At 52.0% G+C, this 17,117-nt stretch overlaps 3 protein-coding genes and 1 pseudogene across 4 annotated transcripts in view; all 4 read left to right on the top strand.

Moving 5' to 3' along the window:
- LOC307067423 (uncharacterized protein) overlaps nt 1–5,094 on the top strand; it is a gene marked incomplete at both ends in the record, with an annotated part of 10,400 nt that extends 5,306 nt beyond the window's left edge. Inside the window, 2 exon segments of the mRNA XM_079724883.1 lie at nt 4,536–4,691; nt 4,981–5,094. Coding sequence (XP_079581009.1) covers nt 4,536–4,691; nt 4,981–5,094 — 270 coding nt within the window.
- LOC307067913 (RAD52 motif-containing protein 1-like) overlaps nt 1–17,117 on the top strand; it is a gene marked incomplete at both ends in the record, with an annotated part of 278,899 nt that overhangs the window by 69,413 nt on the left and 192,369 nt on the right. The window lies entirely within an intron of this gene.
- LOC307067422 (uncharacterized protein SPEM2-like) lies at nt 6,406–9,383 on the top strand (annotated as a pseudogene). Its single transcript has 5 exons — nt 6,406–6,546; nt 6,709–6,766; nt 6,899–8,168; nt 8,954–9,038; nt 9,363–9,383. The product of its transcript is annotated as an uncharacterized protein SPEM2-like (transcript).
- Nucleotides 9,395–16,441, top strand: LOC307067421 (acetylcholine receptor subunit beta-like; the record flags this gene model as incomplete). Its single annotated transcript, XM_079724882.1, has 5 exons — nt 9,395–9,620; nt 14,621–14,844; nt 15,339–15,520; nt 15,860–16,022; nt 16,328–16,441. 5 exons carry the CDS (start codon nt 9,395–9,397, stop codon nt 16,439–16,441), a joined length of 909 nt encoding a protein of 302 aa, XP_079581008.1.

The following is a 17,117-nucleotide window of genomic DNA, read 5'->3' as shown; positions in this document are numbered from 1 at the left end:
AATCCAGGCCTGACCCAAGATTCTGGAGTCTGCAGGAGCCAAGGCCTTACTCAAGATTCTGACCTCCATACGAATCCTGGACTTACCCAAGATGCTGGAATTTACAGGAGCTCAGAACATACCCATGACCCTAACTTCCACAAAGACTCAGGAATTAATCGAGATCCTGGCCCCCATAAGAGTCCAGCCCTTACTCAAGACTCTGGCTTATCCAAGAGACGAGGCCTCCATAACAACTCAGGCCTCCACAAGAACCCTCTAGGAACTGACTCTGTCCAAGTTTGGGGCCCACGTCAGACCCAAAATTCATTTATATCTGAGACAGTTCCTCGAAAGGAGGATGCAGGGCAGCACATACCATGGACTTCTGTCCCAGCCAGTCACAACTCCTGCTCTGCCAAGGCTCAGGGGCCCTACAATGACCTGCTAACCTCCTCGCAGCGAACAGGCAGCCAAGCCTGGGTGTACCACCCGATACCGTTCCCCCAGCCTGCCAGAACTATGGCCAGATGTCTACACCTCCCAAAACCAGCAGGCACCTGGCTAGGGCGTGTTGTCTTTGACGCCCGCCAGAGACAGCAGACAGGGACAAGTGCGAAGCTCTCTCTAGGGCTTGTGGTCTTTGACGCCCGCCAGAGACAGCAGACAGGGACAAGTGCGAAGCTCTCTCTAGGGCGTGTGGTCTTTGACGCCCGCCAGAGACAGCAGACAGGGACAAGTGCGAAGCTCTCTCTAGGGCGTGTGGTCTTTGGTGCCCGCCAGAGACAGCAGACAGGGACAAGTGCGAAGCTCTCTCTAGGGCGTGTGGTCTTTGACGCCCGCCAGAGACAGCAGACAGGGACAAGTGCGAAGCTCTGTCTCCCAGGCGCCTTCATAGGGCGACATCCAACTGCCGGAGTCCAGCTCCAGCGAGTCAAGGGATACCCGAGGGATAGATAGCGTCGGCGAAGGAAATAAATCTATTACACTTCTTAAAGTACCAGCATTGCATGTTTCTCTCTCTTCTTTATTGTTTACAATCACAGGTTTATATATTGTAGTTGATTACATTACCAGGTATGCGACCAAAGAATCTTAGCACAATCAAACCTCAAAATGTTCTCTAAAGATTTTTTTTAAAAAATATGCCCTAGTTTCTAGATGTCCTATTAAAATATTTCCCAAGTTCCCATTAATCACAGGTTATTTCTTAGTAACCAAGCCAAGCAGTTATATGATTATTTTAATTGTAAAAGTTGAAGCTACTTGTTCCTATTTCTCTTCTTGCATGGGCAACCTTTTACAATGGTTCCACGAAAATATTTACAATGTACCCTGCATGCCCTTTCTCGTTGTTTCCTTCAACTGAGACAGTGCTTTCTCCCTATCCTAGCAACTAATTCTGCTCTAGGCATTTGCTTTTCTATAATTAATCTTCCTTTATAATAGAACCATAAATTTCCTATGTCATCAGGAACTCCAGCCCATGGCCATAACTCCATACTAGAGGGTGTTTTTCATAAAAATATCCCTTTAGTTCCAGGCTCTTAATTCTTTACCCATTTCCCCGGGTCTTTAGTGGGTACTTCCCATTCTGTGGTAGTTTCAGGAGGGGGAGTCCTAGAGGAATTTTTCTTTCACGTGGAGCAACATCCCCCCAAAATTGCCCCTATATTTAAATTTATTATCATAAAACATAACAACAGAGCTGTAGTCCACCTTCCTGGCATGGCGCTGCCTTGCAGTTTCGCCTTCCGTTGCTTCATGACTTTGTCATGGTGCAATGGCTCCAGGATGGCTTCCAACATCCAACAACTCACCGGAGACCATCAAGGAGTGGGGATATCAGTGTGTGGTGAGAAACATAGAAAAAGAGGGGACAGGTAAGCATGAGGAATAAAGAGACAAGAGAAGTGTTCTGTGGACTTTGGAGGACATCCAACCCAGCCCCATCCCACAGGGCCTGATGAGGACCGAAACTATCCCTGCTTTCCCTCCATCGCTCTCTAGCTAAATCCGTTGTCCCCAAGGCCCTAGAGCTGCACTGTCAATTACAGTAGCCACTAGCCAAAGGCCTATTAGAATGTAAATTACTTAAAATTAAGGAAAATTAATTCTATTAAAAATTAAGTTAAAAAGCTAAAACTTCTCTTCCTCAGGGAACAGAATTTCCCTGACATCCAATTCTGTTCCCTGGCAGTCCAGTTGTTGGGACGTGGCGTTTTCACTGATGTGGCGGTGGTTCAATCCCTGGTCAGGGAATTCAGACCCCGCAAGCTTCATGGCTTGGCCAGAAAAAAAACAGAAATTCTCTTCCTCAGTGCCATGATCTTCTAAGTGCTCAGTAGCCACATGGAGTTAGTGGCTACCGCATTGGATGGCACAGATTTAGAACATTTCCATCATCATGAAAAATGCTATTGGAGAGCAGTGCTTTAGAGCTTAGAGCAATTTTCCTTTCCCTGTCACCCACCCCCAGCATCTTAAAGCTCCCCCAGAGCGCAGAGAACTTAGTTCTTTTTAGGGTGGCTCAGAAGCCACCCTCTGGGGAGGAGGTAAGATGTAGGGATGGACACCCAATGCCTGATTTCCCCAGCCTGTGAGAAAGAGCCCAGGCTTCAGTTTTCCTCATCTGGTCTCTTGGGTCACGACCAGATGTATGCAAACTTGCCTCCTCCATTCTGGGCTGTGTTTGGGGCTCTTGGTTGATATGATTTACATTTTAATGGGATCAATGTGGCTGCTCTGTTGAGAACAGTCAGCAGGGCGGCAAAGGATGAAGCAAAGAGGAGGCCTTTGTAATAACTCAGATCTGAGGTAATGGTGAGTTGTACCAGGATGGTAGTGGTAGATGGGTTAAGTCATCAGTTTCAGGATATATGTTGAAGGTAGAGCCAATAGGGTTTGGTATGGATTGGATATGGGATGAGAGAGAGGAGAGCTGAGAATGACTCCAAGGGATTTGGCCTGAGCCACAGGAAAGATCGAGTTGTCATTTATGACCTGAGGAAGACTGTGTGGGGAGTCGGTGGTGAGGGAATTAAGTTTTGGACATGTTAAGTTCGAGATGTCTATTGGACACCCAAATGGAGAGGTTAAGTAGGCAGGTGGATACAAGTGTGGAATTTAGGGGAATCAGTCCAGGTTGGAGGTATAAATGTAGGAGTTATTTGTATGCAGTTGGCCCTTCCAAAAGCCTATCCTTGAGTGGGCTGGAAACACGGTCACTGATTATGCCAGGGAGATTGCTTTCTGGCAAAGCCTAATCCTTCCGCCTTCCCCTCTGTCCCCCAAGTAGAGCAGATAGGGCTCTCGATCTTTGCCCTGCTGACCCTCACTGTTTTCCTGCTGCTGCTGGCAGACAAAGTGCCTGAGACCTCCCTGTCTGTCCCCGTCATTATCAAATACCTCATGTTTACCATGGTCCTCGTCACCTTCTCAGTCATCCTTAACATCGTAGTCCTCAACCTGCACCATCGCTCACCCCACACCCACCAAATGCCCCTTTGGGTCCGTCAGGTAAGAAGATCTCCTCTCCAACCTGTGTTAACTCTCAATCCCAGTATTTGGCTTTTTGTCCAGGTATCGCTCCTCACTCCCACCAACTTTCAACCTTCCCTTTCACAGACCTGAGGGAGAACTACAACTCCTGGTAGAGTGTCAAAGTGCCAAGGTCTTTGGGTGTTGAAATGTTGCCCAATTAATTTTATCTTCCCATCATTAACATTGCGTAGATCCCAGACTCTCTTCATCAATACTGCCCATCGTGGGTCCCAAGGAAACATTCTCAGGGTTAGGTACTATCAGGGTGGAAGCCCTCAGAACTTTTCTTTCCAGTCAGGATGCCTCCTAACCCCCTTAAGGACTCTTGGGCTGTGTAGTTGCATTTCATCTGTGGGATGCATACACGCATGCGCAGGAATGGGCACGTGCCGTGGGGGTGGTTGGCGGCTTCCCTTCTGGTCTGAAAGCATAAGAGCCCCCTCCAACACGCCTCTTCTTCTACTCTGCAGATCTTTATCCACAAACTCCCTCCGTATCTGGGTCTGAAGAGACCCAAACCTGAGAGAGACCAGATACCGGAGCCACCTCCTATACCTCTCAGGGATTCTCCAGGAAGTGGCTGGGGTCGGGGAACAGATGAATATTTCATCCGCAAGCCACCACATGATTTTCTCTTCCCCAAACCCAACAGGTAGTATCTACTCCCCATGGCCCACGTAGAAGGGAGAGGGCGAACTACAGTTCCCAGAAGACTGTGCGGAGGCAGGCGTCCTAAGCTCTCAGAGGATGTCGTGGTTGAGCATCATGGGAGTTGTAGTACCCCTTCTGTTGCCCACTGTGCGGGGAGGTGGAAACTAAAGCGTAAGGGAATAGGAGGAATTGCGGAAGGCTAGAGAGGTCGCCGCTGTTGAAGAGAACCTGAAGGGCTCTCTCACGTTTGGAAACCTGGATGGGCGTTGGAGGAGGGAGTTGGGGCGGGGCCTAGAGCACCCACGCAGGCCGTCTTTGTGCCCCGGTCGTGGCCAAACAGACTCGCCTCTTCCACGTTCCAGCCTGAACTGTCTGCCCCGGACCTGCGGCCATTTATCGATGGTCCAAGCCGGGCTGTGTGCCTGCCTCCCGACCTACGGGAGGTCGTTTCTTCAATCAGCTACACCGCTCAACAGCTGCGGGAACAGGAGGACCACGAAGCTGTGACTCCAAAGAGGGTGGGCTAAGGCAAGGCCTGGGTGGCCTTGGCTCCACCGGCAAACTTAGGCTCCGCCCCCAGAACTCGATTTTTTTTCTGATTGGAAGTTTGCCTCACTTGGTCCCGCCCCCTGGCTTCCCACTTGTTCTTTACTCACATCCGTTGCCCGCAGTTTCGCTCTCTGCTATTCTGCGGGCCCGCCCTTGTCTCAAAGCTGTGGTATTAGGACCTGGGTGCGGTACAGGGCCTTGAGGCCGCCTTCCCTGGTTGTCTGGAGCCCAGGAACAGTTTAATCTTCCTACCCCCAGTTGAAGGAGGACTGGCAGTTTGTGGCCATGGTGGTGGACCGCCTCTTCCTGTGGACCCTCGTCATCTTTCTGGACGCCACGTACCACTTGCCCCCTCCCGACCCCTTTCCTTGAGGACGAGAGGGCCGAGACCGAGGTCCTCGGCCACTTGAATTGAGAGTTTGATAGTACTCTCAAGTCCTATCCCTTTCTGCATCTTAACTCCTTCACTAGGAGTCCAATCCTCTCCTCGTTTCGTTTCTAGGGAGGAAGCCCAAGTGGGACTAGGCAGCTGGGGGCCTTGGGCCCACCTGACATGCACTATCCGCTTATTTACTCTTTGGCTTCTTGAAGAAGCCCCGTTGGATATTCACATCTAGGTTGGCAATGAATGGAACAAAGAACAAGAACTAGATTGTAAGCCTTCTGAGGGCAGGAACTATGGCTGTTCACTGTAATATCCCCAGCACCTAGCACAGATCCTAACCTATACAGCCGGTACCTCTGATTGAATGAATAGGGAAATTATTTTTTCTGTAAGGAAATACACTAAGTAATAGTGCTTATGTTGGCATGTTGGGACTAGTGGTCGTTTTTTCTTTGTTTTGACCTTTCTGTACTTTATTGTATTTTGTAATATGTATTATCTTTAGGATAAGAAAAGGTTCTTTCTAAAAGGATGCATTTGTAATGAGGATAAAAAAGCACACTGTAAAAACCTCAAGTTCCAGCTGTGATGCTCAAACTTTGGACAAGCTACTAAACTGCTCTGTGCCTCAGTTTCTCCATCTGTCAAATGAAGCGAATAATAGTATCTGCTGCCTAGTCTGAGGATCATATGAGAAGATGAGAACAAAAGCATTATACAGTATACATCAGAGGTTACAAACTGGTGTGTTTTGTGTGGCCCATGTTGTTGGCCAGCAGAGTTTAAAATTTGAATTGGTTTGCTACTTTTAAAATGTGGCTATTTCACAGAGCAATTTGGATTTCTGGCTTCTCTTGAAACTTTTAAAGAACTGCAGGCTAGTTCTAAGAAGCCCAACAGGCTACGTAAGCGATCCTAATGTCTTGAACAATGAAATGGAGGAAATCCTATATGCATGATCCAGTCACTATGAAGACTGTCTCTCATCTGTAGCAACCCTGCTTGCAAATCAAGTTAAGCAAGGCCCCATGGAGACAGAAGGACAGACTGAACTCTGGGGACTAGGCTCCATGTAGTGGGAGCCGAGGGCAGAGACGGCCACCTAAAGGACCAGCTGAGTGGATGAAAGATTGGACAACTCCGCATTGTGACTCCCTGCAATGGGCCTCATTATGACCATGCTCCCTCACCTGTTGGTGGGTGTCCCCAGGTCCTGGCATGAGTGCAGTGTGGGTCAGGGCCGGTGGGGTTGGGGGGGGTGGGGCGTCCCACGGCTCAGGCGGCCCTAGGACCCGCCCACCATGGAACACCAGCTCTGGTATGACAACCTGGGGTGCTGCCATCAATACCAAGAAAGTACCCAGAATGCGGAGGACTTCCTAATCCTGTTGCTGGGCCTTGTCATTCTTGTCAGCTTTGGGATCAGCATGGCAACTATGGTCAGCGATGGTTGGGGATCACCAGTAGGGGTGAAGATGGCTGAGGGTGGGAACCAGCTGCAGCCTGCACCTCCGTCTGCAGGAACGGTCTTGGCTGGGAGTGGTGGTGAGGGTAGAGAGCCTGGCCTTCATTTTCACCCACCCCACCCCACCCCACACCAGATATGGCATGGGCTCCAGAATGCCTTAGACAAGACCATGTATTGTATTATTCAGAAAAGTAACTATAGAAGACAGCTAGGGGGCACCCCGCCTCACCATTCCCAGGGCCCTAGAAACCCAGGCTCCCAGGTTCCCAACCCTGAAATCTTCTGACAGTTGCCCTGCCCTCACGGACTCTCGCCTCCCACAGATGAAACCTCACAGGCTTGTGAAAGTTCCTCCAAACATCCTCCAGCCAAGGCCCAAGACATCCACATCCACTGCACCCTGGACCCTGTGGAAGTGAGAATGGCCCGGCCCACTTGCTACTCCTCGTCCTCCTACCACCATCTCCGCAACCGTAGCCGCAGCTGCAGCCGTCAACCCTGAAGCCACCAGGGGAGGCCCAAGGATTTAGAAAATTCCCCTCCAGCTGCTCAGGCTTCCGTAGGCCGCATCGCCTCCACGGGATGTCACAGCTGCCTCCGATGCCCTCCTTTAACTGGGAGGACCCGGACTCCTACCTGGAGGAGGAGGACCAACTTTCCTTCCCACAACCCAAGTACCCGTGGGGGTGCTGGGGAGGGCTCTACCGGCAGATGGGTCTGCCCTCCAATGTGGGCCTCTGGGGTCGACAGGGTGGGATCCTGGCCATCCAGCCACCAGCCTGTCTCTACCTGTCGCCCGAGCTGCACCGCATGTCCAAGCGTGTGGAGGCCAAGTCTGAGCTGGGGCTGCAGTCCTTCGGGGCCCCTTGCTCGCCATCCCGCATCTGGGGCAATGTGGATGCTGACCAGTGGACCTCGTCTCCATCACTTACCCGACGGCTGCCCCCTAAGAGCTCATGGATCCCTGGGGGGCACAGAACTTACCCCTCAGGGGGCCATCTCCCGTATGACTCCTGGGATCAGCGGCGGCGTGGTCTGGAGGGCTCTGAGCCTCCATCAGCTCTGGTGCCTCAGGGCTACCAGCCCGAAGCATGGCAGCGCAACTCCCCACCGGCCCACGGACGGAGCCTCCACAGCTGTGCTCACAGCCAGCCCAACCACAGCCCGCACCACTCCACGGGACACTTGAACTACTCCCGGGATCCCCACGAGGTGCGGCGCTGGGCGGCCGAATGGGCAGAGATGCTGCCTGTGCGGCACCCTCTGGCCGCCTCCGCCTCCCTCACGGTGCTGGCCGAGGCCTCTACCAGTGGGCCTCGGATCCCAGCTCAGCGCTGCTCCTCCACCCCTCCCAGACTCTGCCCGACGTCCAGGCTACCGAACGCCCTCCACCCACGCCCACCTTCATGCCACTCAGCCGGAACCCAGGGGGAAATGCCAACTACCAGGTGTATGACAGCCTGGAGTTGAAGCGGCAAGTGCAGGAAGCCAAGTGCGGGCCAACTCGCTGCTACCTTCCACCTCGGCCTCGAGGCCCTCTCTGTACGGAAGCCAGACTGGGAAAATGAACTGGCCAGCAGCTAATGGGGGCGGGTGGGGAGCGGCAGGGCATGGAGAGAGGAATAAAGAGCGCCATGGTCCAGAAAACATTGGCGGTCTGTGGCTTGGAAGCGCCACTCCTTCTGCCAGCTTGGGTCCCTGCCTTTGGCTTCCTGCAATAAGAAGCCAGTGTCCCCTTCTGGGCCTGAGGGTCCCGTTGGTTTAGTGGCCACAGTCCTGCCAGCAGGCCCCTCCTGGTCTGATACCATGCACTAAGTAGATCTGCAGCTGCAGTCTCCAAACCACTGGTCTCTTGGCACCTCCTCTGTGTCTCAGCTGTCCCTGTCCCCAAAGAGCCTCATACAAGAAGCTGCTTCCAAACTGGGAGGTTCCACATCTGGGCAGGTCCAGCTCCACAGCCAGTGAAGGGCATGAAGAAGGCTGAGGCTCTGGACTCCAGCCAGGCCTTCCGCAGGGCTCTGAGGCCAAGGTCTTTCTAGTCTCAGGAGGGGCCAAGAGATGGAACGTGACATTTGAACAAGTGAGTCAGTGGGCGGTGAGCGAATGTTTGACAGCTCGAGGGGAGGTGTGCCGGCCTCCGGGCCCTGTTTGGCTGTCCAGGCTCAGCTTACCTCACCCGGGGAACCATGGAATGCCACGCCTGGCCCTCCTTTTCATCCCCCTCCCTCACTGTGACGCCACCACCTGCCCCATTATGACCCAGTCTGTCTCCCAGTATATATATATGGAGGCCAGCGGACTCAGGCAGTCCTGGGACCCCCGGCCATGGCTGAGCAAACCCATTACCTAGCCGAGGCGTGCTCTGGCACCACACCCAGGAAATGCCAAGACCTAGGAGACTCAATTCTTCTGATCCTGGTCAGCATCATCTTGCTCAATGTGTGGATGAACGTGGTGAACCTGGTGAGGGAAGGATCTGGGCAGTGTGGTTGGGGGAGTCCTGGGGTCTAGAAGGGGCTGAGATGGGATGGCTGCTGTAGTGTGGCCGAACAAGGGTTGGATTTCAGGGCTCACCCTGATCCCAAACTCCATGCTCCCTTGCTTCCCTCAGCCCTGGATGCATCTGAAGAGATTCTTGCGGGCAGGTTTCAACCATATTTTCCCCAAAGGTAAGTGGGCGCCAGTGTGGGCTCAGGGGATGTGGGCCTGTCCCCTTTCTTCTATCCCTGCCTCGATTCTCAGCCCCTCAAGAACCCAGGCCCTGTCCCATCTCGCCTTTCCCTGCAGACAAGCAAGCCAGCTGTGTAGGCAGTCATCGCATGCGCTGCTCCGTGGATCCCAAGAAGCTGCGTTCAAGAGTTTCTCCCCGCTTCCGCCATCGCCCGAGCTTCCTGCACAGGCACCCAAACCACCTTGAATCCCGGATACCAGAAACAGATGATGAGACGGCTTCTAAGTGCTGCTGGACGCCGCCTCAGTGTGGACGGGCTCGGGCTTCCACGGAGGCTCCACGGGGACTGTGGAAGGAGGGGGTAGTGGGAGCTGGTGAGGCCCCTCTGTTCACAGCCTTAAAGTCCCAAGCCACCTTTAACTCCAGGTGAGAGACATCTTCCAAGCTCCGCAGGAGAAGCAAGGTGGACGTGGTTCCACTCTGCCTGCCCCAAGAGAGCAAGACTAAGACCCCAGACTATGACTCAGCCCAGGCCCCAGCCCGGGCCCAGACCTTCCCCACAGTTCAGCTCCCTGCACATTCTCCTGCCAAGGCCCAGACCTTCTCCTACAAGCACCCCTCTGTGCACGCCCCACCTCAGGCCCAGACTTGCTCCACATTCCACCTCCCTGAGCACACTACCCCCCAGGCCCAGACCCCCTCACCAGCCCTCAACCCTGAGCACAGCCCTGCCCAGGTCCATGGCCCGGAGCATACCTCAGCCCATACCCCAGCCCAGGCCCAAGCCCAGGCCCCCTCACATGCCTCAGCCCAATTCCTGGGCCACACTTCTCTCTGCACCCTGACCCATGCTCATCTGACCTATACCCATGCCAACACTCTGGTCCCTCCCCCAACTTCTGCCCCTGCTACTACTCCTGCCCTAGCCCCTACACCAGCCCCTGTCCCGATCTCTGCCACAACCTCTGTCCCAGCACTGGTCATGGCCCTGACGACCACTCCAGTCCCTTCCACCACCCGTACCCCCATCCTAGATTCTATTCTCTCTACCTTGTCTACCTTCGACCAAGGCCTCTCCTCTGGCCATGTGGTCTACTATGCCCGCAGCATGAAGCAGAACTTATTCCGTGTGTGTCCCCCTCAGAACTCTGGGTACTCCAGAAATGACTTGGGTACCCTCTCCAGGCCCCAAGAGGGGCATGGTCTGGTGAGCTCTGGTACAGCTGAGCAAACACTGAAGCAATGTAGTGGGGACAGTGCCAAGCCCTCCACAGGGTCCATACTGGGTTACGTGGAGTTGGGGAATATGGAATGGAAGATCCCAAATGATGCCAAAGACAAATTTGTACAGTCCAAGACCTTCGCTCACCGTAGCTCCCATCCTTGCCAGTCTGAGAAGAGAAACACGGATCCCCAGACTCCAGTCTACCCCAAATTCCAGGTGTACTCCAAGGATGCTGCACCTTCTCAACCTTGCTTCCATTCTCCGACCAGTGCCCAGAGCTCACCATGCACCATGCCTCCACCATGCACTCTTTCTCTGCCTCTTGTTTTCCCAGATCCTTTGTCCTTCATCAACACAGCAACCACCAGAAGCCCTCCACCTTAATACAAACCCTCACCTTTCCCCCAACCTCCAAGTCTCCTCAGTCTGTCCTCTCTCCCCAGGGCCCCATCCCTCCCCAGTTATCCACCACTTCCCAAACCCCAAACCAGCCCCAACCCCCAGAACTTCATGAGAGTCTAGGTCTCAACCAATGCTCTGTCCTCCAAAGGACCCCAGGCCTTACCGGAGACACAGGCCTCCCCAAGAACCCAGGCCTTGCTCAAGATCCAGGCCTCCACGAACTTCGAGGCCTTACCGCAGACCCTTACCTCTGCAAGAATCCAAGCCTTTCCCAAGACTCTGACCTTCAGAAGAATCCAGTCATTACCCAAGATTCTTGGCCACAGAAGAGTCCATGCCATGCCCAAGACTCTGCAGTCAACAAGAGCTCAGTCCTTTGCCAGGAGTCTGATCTCCATAAGAGCCCAGGTCTTGTGCAAACCGCTCGCCTCCATAAGGGCTCAAGCCTTACCCGAGACTCCGGAGACTACAAGAATCCAGGCCTGACCCAAGATTCTGGAGTCTGCAGGAGCCAAGGCCTTACTCAAGATTCTGACCTCCATACGAATCCTGGACTTACCCAAGATGCTGGAATTTACAGGAGCTCAGAACATACCCATGACCCTAACTTCCACAAAGACTCAGGAATTAATCGAGATCCTGGCCCCCATAAGAGTCCAGCCCTTACTCAAGACTCTGGCTTATCCAAGAGACGAGGCCTCCATAACAACTCAGGCCTCCACAAGAACCCTCTAGGAACTGACTCTGTCCAAGTTTGGGGCCCACGTCAGACCCAAAATTCATTTATATCTGAGACAGTTCCTCGAAAGGAGGATGCAGGGCAGCACATACCATGGACTTCTGTCCCAGCCAGTCACAACTCCTGCTCTGCCAAGGCTCAGGGGCCCTACAATGACCTGCTAACCTCCTCGCAGCGAACAGGCAGCCAAGCCTGGGTGTACCACCCGATACCGTTCCCCCAGCCTGCCAGAACTATGGCCAGATGTCTACACCTCCCAAAACCAGCAGGCACCTGGCTAGGGCGTGTTGTCTTTGACGCCCGCCAGAGACAGCAGACAGGGACAAGTGCGAAGCTCTCTCTAGGGCTTGTGGTCTTTGACGCCCGCCAGAGACAGCAGACAGGGACAAGTGCGAAGCTCTCTCTAGGGCGTGTGGTCTTTGACGCCCGCCAGAGACAGCAGACAGGGACAAGTGCGAAGCTCTCTCTAGGGCGTGTGGTCTTTGGTGCCCGCCAGAGACAGCAGACAGGGACAAGTGCGAAGCTCTCTCTAGGGCGTGTGGTCTTTGACGCCCGCCAGAGACAGCAGACAGGGACAAGTGCGAAGCTCTGTCTCCCAGGCGCCTTCATAGGGCGACATCCAACTGCCGGAGTCCAGCTCCAGCGAGTCAAGGGATACCCGAGGGATAGATAGCGTCGGCGAAGGAAATAAATCTATTACACTTCTTAAAGTACCAGCATTGCATGTTTCTCTCTCTTCTTTATTGTTTACAATCACAGGTTTATATATTGTAGTTGATTACATTACCAGGTATGCGACCAAAGAATCTTAGCACAATCAAACCTCAAAATGTTCTCTAAAGATTTTTTTTAAAAAATATGCCCTAGTTTCTAGATGTCCTATTAAAATATTTCCCAAGTTCCCATTAATCACAGGTTATTTCTTAGTAACCAAGCCAAGCAGTTATATGATTATTTTAATTGTAAAAGTTGAAGCTACTTGTTCCTATTTCTCTTCTTGCATGGGCAACCTTTTACAATGGTTCCACGAAAATATTTACAATGTACCCTGCATGCCCTTTCTCGTTGTTTCCTTCAACTGAGACAGTGCTTTCTCCCTATCCTAGCAACTAATTCTGCTCTAGGCATTTGCTTTTCTATAATTAATCTTCCTTTATAATAGAACCATAAATTTCCTATGTCATCAGGAACTCCAGCCCATGGCCATAACTCCATACTAGAGGGTGTTTTTCATAAAAATATCCCTTTAGTTCCAGGCTCTTAATTCTTTACCCATTTCCCCGGGTCTTTAGTGGGTACTTCCCATTCTGTGGTAGTTTCAGGAGGGGGAGTCCTAGAGGAATTTTTCTTTCACGTGGAGCAACATCCCCCCAAAATTGCCCCTATATTTAAATTTATTATCATAAAACATAACAACAGAGCTGTAGTCCACCTTCCTGGCACGGCGCTGCCTTGCAGTTTCGCCTTCCGTTGCTTCATGACTTTGTCATGGTGCAATGGCTCCAGGATGGCTTCCAACATCCAACAACTCACCGGAGACCATCAAGGAGTGGGGATATCAGTGTGTGGTGAGAAACATAGAAAAAGAGGGGACAGGTAAGCATGAGGAATAAAGAGACAAGAGAAGTGTTCTGTGGACTTTGGAGGACATCCAACCCAGCCCCATCCCACAGGGCCTGATGAGGACCGAAACTATCCCTGCTTTCCCTCCATCGCTCTCTAGCTAAATCCGTTGTCCCCAAGGCCCTAGAGCTGCACTGTCAATTACAGTAGCCACTAGCCAAAGGCCTATTAGAATGTAAATTACTTAAAATTAAGGAAAATTAATTCTATTAAAAATTAAGTTAAAAAGCTAAAACTTCTCTTCCTCAGGGAACAGAATTTCCCTGACATCCAATTCTGTTCCCTGGCAGTCCAGTTGTTGGGACGTGGCGCTTTCACTGATGTGGCGGTGGTTCAATCCCTGGTCAGGGAATTCAGACCCCGCAAGCTTCATGGCTTGGCCAGAAAAAAAAAAGAAATTCTCTTCCTCAGTGCCATGATCTTCTAAGTGCTCAGTAGCCACATGGAGCTAGTGGCTACTGCATTGGATGGCACAGATTTAGAACATTTCCATCATCATGAAAAATGCTATTGGAGAGCAGTGCTTTAGAGCTTAGAGCAATTTTCCTTTCCCTGTCACCCACCCCCAGCATCTTAAAGCTCCCCCAGAGCGCAGAGAACTTAGTTCTTTTTAGGGTGGCTCAGAAGCCACCCTCTGGGGAGGAGGTAAGATGTAGGGATGGACACCCAATGCCTGATTTCCCCAGCCTGTGAGAAACAGCCCAGGCTTCAGTTTTCCTCATCTGGTCTCTTGGGTCACGACCAGATGTATGCAAACTTGCCTCCTCCATTCTGGGCTGTGTTTGGGGCTCTTGGTTGATATGATTTACATTTTAATGGGATCAATGTGGCTGCTCTGTTGAGAACAGTCAGCAGGGCGGCAAAGGATGAAGCAAAGAGGAGGCCTTTGTAATAACTCAGATCTGAGGTAATGGTGAGTTGTACCAGGATGGTAGTGGTAGATGGGTTAAGTCATCAGTTTCAGGATATATGTTGAAGGTAGAGCCAATAGGGTTTGGTATGGATTGGATATGGGATGAGAGAGAGGAGAGCTGAGAATGACTCCAAGGGATTTGGCCTGAGCCACAGGAAAGATCGAGTTGTCATTTATGACCTGAGGAAGACTGTGTGGGGAGTCGGTGGTGAGGGAATTAAGTTTTGGACATGTTAAGTTCGAGATGTCTATTGGACACCCAAATGGAGAGGTTAAGTAGGCAGGTGGATACAAGTGTGGAATTTAGGGGAATCAGTCCAGGTTGGAGGTATAAATGTAGGAGTTATTTGTATGCAGTTGGCCCTTCCAAAAGCCTATCCTTGAGTGGGCTGGAAACACGGTCACTGATTATGCCAGGGAGATTGCTTTCTGGCAAAGCCTAATCCTTCCGCCTTCCCCTCTGTCCCCCAAGTAGAGCAGATAGGGCTCTCGATCTTTGCCCTGCTGACCCTCACTGTTTTCCTGCTGCTGCTGGCAGACAAAGTGCCTGAGACCTCCCTGTCTGTCCCCGTCATTATCAAATACCTCATGTTTACCATGGTCCTCGTCACCTTCTCAGTCATCCTTAACATCGTAGTCCTCAACCTGCACCATCGCTCACCCCACACCCACCAAATGCCCCTTTGGGTCCGTCAGGTAAGAAGATCTCCTCTCCAACCTGTGTTAACTCTCAATCCCAGTATTTGGCTTTTTGTCCAGGTATCGCTCCTCACTCCCACCAACTTTCAACCTTCCCTTTCACAGACCTGAGGGAGAACTACAACTCCTGGTAGAGTGTCAAAGTGCCAAGGTCTTTGGGTGTTGAAATGTTGCCCAATTAATTTTATCTTCCCATCATTAACATTGCGTAGATCCCAGACTCTCTTCATCAATACTGCCCATCGTGGGTCCCAAGGAAACATTCTCAGGGTTAGGTACTATCAGGGTGGAAGCCCTCAGAACTTTTCTTTCCAGTCAGGATGGCTCCTAACCCCCTTAAGGACTCTTGGGCTGTGTAGTTGCATTTCATCTGTGGGATGCATACACGCATGCGCAGGAATGGGCACGTGCCGTGGGGGTGGTTGGCGGCTTCCCTTCTGGTCTGAAAGCATAAGAGCCCCCTCCAACACGCCTCTTCTTCTACTCTGCAGATCTTTATCCACAAACTCCCTCCGTATCTGGGTCTGAAGAGACCCAAACCTGAGAGAGACCAGATACCGGAGCCACCTCCTATACCTCTCAGGGATTCTCCAGGAAGTGGCTGGGGTCGGGGAACAGATGAATATTTCATCCGCAAGCCACCACATGATTTTCTCTTCCCCAAACCCAACAGGTAGTATCTACTCCCCATGGCCCACGTAGAAGGGAGAGGGCGAACTACAGTTCCCAGAAGACTGTGCGGAGGCAGGCGTCCTAAGCTCTCAGAGGATGTCGTGGTTGAGCATCATGGGAGTTGTAGTACCCCTTCTGTTGCCCACTGTGCGGGGAGGTGGAAACTAAAGCGTAAGGGAATAGGAGGAATTGCGGAAGGCTAGAGAGGTCGCCGCTGTTGAAGAGAACCTGAAGGGCTCTCTCACGTTTGGAAACCTGGATGGGCGTTGGAGGAGGGAGTTGGGGCGGGGCCTAGAGCACCCACGCAGGCCGTCTTTGTGCCCCGGTCGTGGCCAAACAGACTCGCCTCTTCCACGTTCCAGCCTGAACTGTCTGCCCCGGACCTGCGGCCATTTATCGATGGTCCAAGCCGGGCTGTGTGCCTGCCTCCCGACCTACGGGAGGTCGTTTCTTCAATCAGCTACACCGCTCAACAGCTGCGGGAACAGGAGGACCACGAAGCTGTGACTCCAAAGAGGGTGGGCTAAGGCAAGGCCTGGGTGGCCTTGGCTCCACCGGCAAACTTAGGCTCCGCCCCCAGAACTCGATTTTTTTTTCTGATTGGAAGTTTGCCTCACTTGGTCCCGCCCCCTGGCTTCCCACTTGTTCTTTACTCACATCCGTTGCCCGCAGTTTCGCTCTCTGCTATTCTGCGGGCCCGCCCTTGTCTCAAAGCTGTGGTATTAGGACCTGGGTGCGGTACAGGGCCTTGAGGCCGCCTTCCCTGGTTGTCTGGAGCCCAGGAACAGTTTAATCTTCCTACCCCCAGTTGAAGGAGGACTGGCAGTTTGTGGCCATGGTGGTGGACCGCCTCTTCCTGTGGACCCTCGTCATCTTTCTGGACGCCACGTACCACTTGCCCCCTCCCGACCCCTTTCCTTGAGGACGAGAGGGCCGAGACCGAGGTCCTCGGCCACTTGAATTGAGAGTTTGATAGTACTCTCAAGTCCTATCCCTTTCTGCATCTTAACTCCTTCACTAGGAGTCCAATCCTCTCCTCGTTTCGTTTCTAGGGAGGAAGCCCAAGTGGGACTGGGCAGCTGGGGGCCTTGGGCCCACCTGACATGCACTATCCGCTTATTTACTCTTTGGCTTCTTGAAGAAGCCCCGTTGGATATTCACATCTAGGTTGGCAATGAATGGAACAAAGAACAAGAACTAGATTGTAAGCCTTCTGAGGGCAGGAACTATGGCTGTTCACTGTAATATCCCCAGCACCTAGCACAGATCCTAACCTATACAGCCGGTACCTCTGATTGAATGAATAGGGAAATTATTTTTTCTGTAAGGAAATACACTAAGTAATAGTGCTTATGTTGGCATGTTGGGACTAGTGGTCGTTTTTTCTTTGTTTTGACCTTTCTGTACTTTATTGTATTTTGTAATATGTATTATCTTTAGGATAAGAAAAGGTTCTTTCTAAAAGGATGCATTTGTAATGAGGATAAAAAAGCACACTGTAAAAACCTCAAGTTCCAGCTGTGATGCTCAAACTTTGGACAAGCTACTAAACTGCTCTGTGCCTCAGTTTCTCCATCTGTCAAATGAAGCGAATAATA

The sequence above is a fragment of the Hyperoodon ampullatus genome (genome assembly GCF_949752795.1).
Source record: "Hyperoodon ampullatus genome assembly, chromosome: 19".
NCBI lineage: Eukaryota > Metazoa > Chordata > Mammalia > Artiodactyla > Ziphiidae > Hyperoodon > Hyperoodon ampullatus.
The sequence above is the reverse complement of the archived record's forward strand: the minus strand, read 5'-3'. Positions and strand labels throughout refer to the sequence as shown.